The 7,466-nt window shown below is 43.9% G+C and overlaps 2 protein-coding genes across 4 annotated transcripts; both read right to left on the reverse strand.

Moving 5' to 3' along the window:
• Window positions 1-400: 400 nt before the first annotated feature.
• On the reverse strand, window positions 401-1,864 carry c1h15orf48 (chromosome 1 C15orf48 homolog). The gene is made up of 4 exons (XM_031728940.2): window positions 1,661-1,864; window positions 1,447-1,535; window positions 1,231-1,291; window positions 401-923 (listed from the first exon to the last, which is right to left on the reverse strand). Exons 1-4 carry the CDS (start codon window positions 1,697-1,699, stop codon window positions 855-857), a joined length of 258 nt encoding a protein of 85 aa, XP_031584800.1. The 5' UTR covers window positions 1,700-1,864; the 3' UTR covers window positions 401-854.
• A 253-nt stretch (window positions 1,865-2,117) lies between these two features.
• Window positions 2,118-7,257, reverse strand: spata5l1 (spermatogenesis associated 5-like 1). Of its 3 annotated transcripts, none has more exons than XM_031728819.2 (11): window positions 7,022-7,257; window positions 6,300-6,910; window positions 5,979-6,164; window positions 5,574-5,858; window positions 4,569-4,754; window positions 4,138-4,296; window positions 3,826-4,035; window positions 3,500-3,727; window positions 2,739-2,873; window positions 2,459-2,584; window positions 2,118-2,336 (listed from the first exon to the last, which is right to left on the reverse strand). In XM_031728819.2, exons 2-11 carry the CDS (start codon window positions 6,891-6,893, stop codon window positions 2,199-2,201), a joined length of 2,247 nt encoding a protein of 748 aa, XP_031584679.1. In that variant the 5' UTR covers window positions 6,894-6,910; window positions 7,022-7,257; the 3' UTR covers window positions 2,118-2,198. The 3 variants fall into 3 exon arrangements, with proteins under 3 accessions (XP_031584679.1, XP_031584681.1, XP_031584682.1); XM_031728821.2 differs by having other exon boundaries at window positions 6,998-7,257; XM_031728822.2 differs by having other exon boundaries at window positions 7,099-7,253.
• Window positions 7,258-7,466: the final 209 nt, after the last annotated feature.

Genomic DNA, 7,466 nt, shown 5'->3' on the forward strand with positions numbered 1-7,466 from the left:
ACAGGACGTGTCACAGATAGCATGTGGACATCAGGTGCAAACACATTAGAATAATGAGACTGAATTCCATTCAGCTGCCTTTTAGCCCCGGGGGTTGTCGTATTGCTGGTTAAGCTTATTAGTAACACCTGCACCCTTCCTGTTTTGATGAGTCGGCATGTTTGGTGTGAAAAACAGCAGGGTTGATGTCATGAAGCTGTTGTTAATAAGAAAAATGCACAAGAGCTTAAAACTAACCATGTGCGTTCATTATTTTGTGACTATATGTATACTACAAGAGGTGGAGCGGCATCTCTTTTGGCTACATTTAACTTAATAATCGATTTCTAGGTCAAGCACATTCTCAGCATCTTTAAATACGTTAATTTGAATAAAGCATAAAAGCAGCACTGGGACAGCAAAATTTTAAAATAATTTATTATCACTGTACAGTACATTACAAAATAAATCAACATTCTGTGTCTTTTCCATTAAAACACTATCGTACAGTCACATCTACAGCAAGAACACGTGGACCACCAACCCTGGCAAAACCTGAACACAATAAATTCAATGATATATACTTCTGCAATAATATACACTGACAGAGACCCAGAGAAAGCTTACATTCATCATCCTCGGACTCAAAGGTTGCACGGTCATCAGTTACCATATCTGCCTATTGTGATGTGATGGATGTCCTTGAGAAAGGTCAGTACAGAGCAGGGTGAACCCCACCAGTTGAGCAGAAGCATTTCCGCACACTGAGTGTCAAAGCGTCCTAGTTTGTGCAGAAACGATTCTGTTAGACTAATGGGGGGGTGGGGAGTGAGCGGAGGCGTGTCGTCAGACTCTCGGGAGGAACCCGGGCTCTTTCACTTTGTGAGGCTCTTCACGATCTCCAGCTCCTCCACGGGCTTCCACTGCTGATTGATGGTGATGAGCTGCAATGAAATGCCAGAAATTTCAAAAAAACATAACGAGGCTTCGTCTGACCTATTTATAAGTGTTAAACTGAATTAACAGACTTAATGATGTGGCCGCACCGGGACTGTGCCATTACTTGTGGTAATTTATTTTCTTTCGATGACATTAACGACTGGCGTTAATGATAAAATTCTTTCCTCAATGACTCAGCAGATTTAAGCTGCAGGAGGAGAGTCTGCTTATATTTTGGTGCTGATAAGAACCGGAAGGCTTATTAGCCAGAATATAAACATTATTAAGTGCTCTGCAATGTTACTACATTACCTTCTGGGGTTTTGACGGGTCCAGCCTCTCCCATGGCTCTGGGTTGCTGGTCTTATTCAAACTATAAACAGTAAATTCAAATACATTCTTAAGTATTTTTACACAACAGAGTTTAAGCAGGTGCGAAAGTAAGATAGAAGTGCAAATGAAACTAAAAACATACCATAAGACAAATGCATTATTTTAATAAATGAGAAAGAGCTTTGTAACACTCACATAACGTCAGGTTTAGTAAGCAGAAAGTAGATCGATGCAGAGGTGGCTCCTGTTGCAGCAAAAGCCATAAACCCTATCAGAGGGATGAGCTACAGGACAAAAAAACAGTCCAACAAATTAAATCACACAATGCCCCCCACACAGGATATAACTCAATGCAACAGAGTAATAATAATAATAATAATAATATTAATAATAATAATGATGATCTTACCTCTTTCCTTTTTCTCAACATTTGGAAAAATCCAGACATCTTTCTGATTGGTTTTAAGCACTCAAAGAGGAATTAAGTGTATTTCCACTCAACTCTGGTTATTCTAAGGCTTCAAGCATCCACTTGCAAAACTGAAGAGGAGCAGTCTCACACGCAGCTATGTTGTGACAGTTTACCTGCTGCTGGGAACTCCTTTTAAGTGCGACACATTGTGAGCTCATGAGATGGAGGCGGGATGGGAGGTTGTACGAGGTGATAAGCACGTACACAGAGTTTCCTGTACTGAAATGCACCACTGGAGGTTAACGCATCATTAGATGATGATCAATAGATTTTCTAAGTGTGCAGCGCCCTCCCATGGCCATGTTGTAAAAGTGAAGGTCAGTAACTGGTGGTTGGGTTTCAAGCTGATCTCAAAAAGGATGTTATTTGAAATGACTAAAAGAGAGAGAGAGTGTCAAATTTTAGAATTTTTTTTTATTTTAAAACAATATTTGAGTAATAATACAATTTTAAGATCAGTCAAATATTATGTGTGTCATCTGGGAGGAGTTTCATATTTGTTGATCTGCTGTTCAGTCAGAGAGGAGCTCATTTTGCTGAGGGATCGTAGGAAATGCGTGTGTTTGATGTCTGAGGCTTCCATGTTCCCGTCCAGCAATGCCAAAAGAGCAGCCTGAGGAAAAAAAGCAAAAGCCAAACAAACAAATATTTTCAGTTATTTCAAATCTATCCGCCAAGAAAGGATTTTACATTTTACAAGTCTAAGAATTCCAGGGTTTCATATGTTTATGTCACCTCTTTGCAAAGATTTTCCAGGTCAGCTCCAGAAAAAAGCTCGGTCTTTGCTGCGAGATCCTCCAGGCGCACATCGGCACCCACAGGCATACACTTTGTGCACACCTTCAGGACAACAAGTCGAGCCTAAATATTAGAAAGTGAGGGTCATTAAACACAGATACGCTGACAGGAGAGGCGCGGTTACTTTATTTTAAATGACCTCTTCAAGTCCAAGTCTTTCTTACAACATTGCTGGTAAATGTAATACATTTTTGTCCTGTTTTGAGAAGTCCTTTACCTCTTGATCTGGTGGTGGGACATAAATGATGTGATCAAGTCTGCCGGGCCTGAGGAGGGCGCTGTCTAAACAGTCGGGTCTGTTTGTGGCGGCTACAACCATTACATCTTTGTTGCACACTTCCTGGCAGTCCAACTGTCAAACAGCAAAAGCACATAAAGTGTTGATTAAATCACGAACAGATGGATTGATGATGTGTCACAATGAACTGCAGGATGGTATTATGTCCTCTTTCATAAAGGATGCTCCAGTGTGTCCTCTGCTAAAAGCTGTAATAAAGTAAACACTGAAGGTTCCTTTATTACCACTTTTAGCATACCTTTGTTACTTCCTTTAGTATCTGGAGAATTCAAAAAGCTCTTATTATGACTGCCACACATCTACCTCACTCATCAAGAAACCAACTGATGTTCATTTCTGGACTGATCAAGTGGAAAGTTACTGTCTTACAATGTCAGATACACACGGAGTACAGCAGAGCTGAGGAGAGAAGAGTCACGTTAAGATAAAGCTGCTTAATGTAATGACACACCTAACTGTCAGCGAAAAACAAAAAGCAAAAAAAACCCTAAATCTGTATAAAGCCAAAGATCAACAGATGTCAACCCCAAACATCTGAAGTCTACCCCTGAAAAAATCTGTGCTATTTTTACATTCACCTGTGTGCCACAAAAGCAAAATGAAACAAAACAAATTGGAAATTTAAGAGAAGAAACATAGAAGCCAGCTGCAGCATCAGCCATGTTTCTACAACGTCTGACCTGCTCAGGTGTGTGACTCTCCTCGACTCCCTCTGCCTGGAGGATCTTCTCCGTCCCTCTCCTCTCATGAGTCTTCAGGCCGATCCCATCCATCTCGTTGAGGAGCACAGAGAGAAGATGAGTCTGTACGCTGTTTGGTGTTTGACTGTGTGACCGCGAGCCAATCAGTGAGTCAATCTCATCGAGGAACAGGATGCTTGGAGCGCAGGCGCGGGCCTGATGAAACAGCTGCATGTGGACAGACAGACGCAGGGCTTAGTGGACGAAACACAAGGGAGGACACAATCATTAATGCTCGTCTGTTCGAGATTATAAAGAGGAAGAACCTGAGCTAAAGCCTTCTCTGAATCTCCGACATAGGGAGAGTAGAGGTCAGCGCCACTGACAGACAGGAAGGCACAGTTGGAGGAAGTAGCGGCAGCCTTGACGAGCGTCGTCTTTGCACATCCCGGAGGCCCGTACAGCAGCACACCTCGCGGTCGACACAGACCCAGACGAACAAAGGCCTCAGGGTGCGCCATCGGCCACTCGATGCTCTTTGACGTGGAGACAGTGAGGGAAAATAAACATCCAGCAATAAAGTTTTTTCTCTGAATACATAAATGTGCATTTTTGAGCAAAGCCACTCAATTAGCTACCTGTCTTAATTTGAATTTGACGTCATCCAGGCCTCCAATTTGCTCCCAGGTCACCGGAGAGAGCTCCGTCCTGCCCATGCTGCTCCGAAGGCAGGAGGGACGCACCGACTTCAAAGCCTCATGGAAGTGCTTCATACTCACCAGCTGCTCCCCTGAACACTGCAGACAGTGTGACAGAAACAGCAACAGGTTTTTACAGCTGTCATCCACTCACTCTCCCTATTATTTTCTATGTAATCTTTCACACATCTAAAGAACACATTCACTGTGAGCCTTATGAGATGAATTTCTAAATGTGATTCTTATTCAGGCTTTAACTTTGACTTTACAGTTACAACACAGCTGCACAATTTGCAATAAAGTGTGTCGTTCCTGTAGCAAAACAGCAAAAACTAGTGTTTTGTTTCACTGTGACAGGTCGCTGTCGTTACTTTGGAGTCTTCCCGTATAGCGTGCATGGCGGCCTCCCTGCACAGGGCACTGAGGTCTGCTCCCACGTAGCCTGTAGTTGTTTGTGCAAGCTCTGTCAGGTTCACACTGGGACACACAGGCATCCTCTCACACAGGACAGACAAGATGGCCTTTCTCTGCTGCAAGGTTGGAGCTCCGATTATAACCTGTGGGAAAGACGAACACTCAGAGACTAACGACTCACATACACATACACCAACTCACCGACCTGGACAGATATTTTATATAAGTAAAAAAGGTACATCTTGCCTTATAATCAGAAAAAAACCCCCTCTATGTTTACATCTATACGTAGTCGTGACTACCAGCAGTGTTAAAGAATTAGGTGTACCGAGGCGTTCGGTTGTCGTCTGTCATCTTCTGTTTTTATAAAATCCTCTTTTGTTCCTCCAGACATGTTTCAAAAACAAAACGCTTCACCGGAGGGTCATACAGTGTATCTGTGTCACATGGGTTTTGCCTCGTCATTTAGGAGACATGCTGCAGATCCCGAGCCTATTCACTGAAGTACGGGAAGTCATGTGAGCCAACGTTATTTTATTTCCTTGCCTAAGAGAGTTCAGGCTGTGTTTAAGAACAAAGGTCGCCATAACAAATATTGAGTTTTAAGCTCCTTAAAAGTGTATAAACTCTGTTTTTAACTTATATGGTGCATTTTCATGTATGTTAGGACATGTTTTAATAAAACATTTAATTTGTTTCCAATTTTTCTAGAAAAGAAATGATATGTGGCCCAAGACTTTTGCACATTACTGTATCTCTGTCTCTGCATCTCTAGAAACAAAGATATCTCTAGTGAAATCTGAAGCTAGACAAATCAGTCAACTGAAGCATTACAAACATCTGAGAGAAACCCCTGCATAAGCACCCCAATTATCTACACTTCACAGAGAAGATGAAATTTATATCATCTTTCTCAAGAAAGATTAAAAACACTGGATCTGTGACAGTGAGCGGACACACACCTCTCTGTCAAACCTCCCTGGCCGGCGCAGTGCTGGGTCTAAGCTGTCCGGCCGGTTGGTGGCTCCGACGATCAGGAAGCGGTCAGACTGATTCATCCCGTCCATGAGTGTGAGAAGCTGAGCAACCAGCCGGTTCTCCGGAGCCGACGAGCTGGTTCTCCTCGGACACAGAGAGTCCAGCTCGTCTAAGAACAGCACACAGGGACCTTCATCTGCTGCAGATCGAGCACGCTCAAACACGGCCCGCAGCGCCTCCTCGCTCTCACCCGGCCGAGCCCCCACCACCTGAAATTATTGTTCAGAATTACTGGTAATGCATTTACATGCAAAATGCTTCGCGTATTACAAGGAATATTAGACGGCAACAACATTATGATGAGGTGTGTTTAGTATCATCTTTTTTACCTCTGGCCCTCTGACCACCACCAAGCTGGCTCCCACCTCACCCACCACTTGGCGGACCAGCAAGGTTTTGCCTACACCTGGAGGCCCCACCAGAAGCACCCCTCTGGGACAGGATACACCGAGAGAGCTCAGTGTGCTTGGATAGAGAAGTGGCAGCTTCAGCATCTCTCTAAGTGATGCAGACACCTAAAATGTTGTAAAAAAAACAAACAAACAAACAAACAAACAAACAAACAAACAAACAAACAAACAAAAACCCACACACGTTAGGTGTTGCACAGTGGAAAAACACTCTGTTAGGTATTATTTAAAGAAATTCACCTCCTCCAGCCCCCCCAGCTGCACTGTGTGCCGGTCCTGCAGCTGACTCCTGTAATGTCGGAGTGTCTGGATGCCAGCAATCTCAACAGCAGTCTTCGAGGTGATGAATCCAGCACTATCCGACTCTGGACTGATGCTTTCAATAACAACATATTTGATCTCTGTGTCGAAATCCTCCAGGTTTATTACAAACCCATCATGGACATAAACACCTTTCAGCATGTCTTTTACAAGCTCATGAACAAGGCGATGCGGTGTGCGTTTCCTGAAATTGACACTCTGGACTATCACGGTTATCCTGACGCCTTTCAGTTTGGAGCAGATCACAGGTGTGAGCTGAGCGGGGTCCAGGCTCAGGTGCGAGGGGAGCTGAGAGAGAAGACTGGGGGAGAAACATTTCAGGTCCATCTGCAGGAAGCCCTCTGCCAGGTCAGCCCGGGGCCAGGCAGTGCACAGGCAGCTTCCTCCGGGGACAGACACCAGCAGAGGGGAGCCCAGGTGCACACCCAGCGCCGACATCATGCCCGGACCAAGCCTGCATCTCTGAGAGCCCCGGTCTGATGGATCCACGGAAAGCAGCCTCAGAGGCTCCATGCTCCGCCTGCAGCCACCTGACGGGGAAATAGAGACAGAGACGCACGTAACGTTAGTGAGGGAGAGAGACTAAGCAGAAACTCAGAGGCAGCATAAAACCTCACCGAGGCTACATGCTACATGCTAACCGTTAGAGCTTCTTTTAGCGGCGCTAAATGGACAAAACTCTGACTAAGCTGGGTCTAAGGCAAAGAGGTTTATGTACCGGAAACGGCTGAAACCAGCCGACAGCACCTAAACAATCAGAAATAAAATGGGTGCTAATACCAACTATATACTACACAGAACATATCAACTCAGACTTTACTGTTTACAAAATCCATGTGGCATTAAAACAACACGGTCAACCAAAACAGCTTCCTGCGTGAGGTGACGCTAATCTTCCGCGTCGACACTTTACTACGTAAAAGTCTTGGGTCACCCCTAATTTCTTTATATTTTGCTAGGGAAATAGGAGCATGTGCAAACATATATGGAAATACAGTATATAAGACATAAAGAGAGTTTTTACAATTTCAGTGAACATAAAAGTCAATATTTGGAATCTTTAGGAGTATTTATTCTTCAACACAG

Source organism: Oreochromis aureus, linkage group 1 (assembly GCF_013358895.1).
Source record: "Oreochromis aureus strain Israel breed Guangdong linkage group 1, ZZ_aureus, whole genome shotgun sequence".
Classification (NCBI taxonomy): Eukaryota; Metazoa; Chordata; class Actinopteri; order Cichliformes; family Cichlidae; genus Oreochromis; species Oreochromis aureus.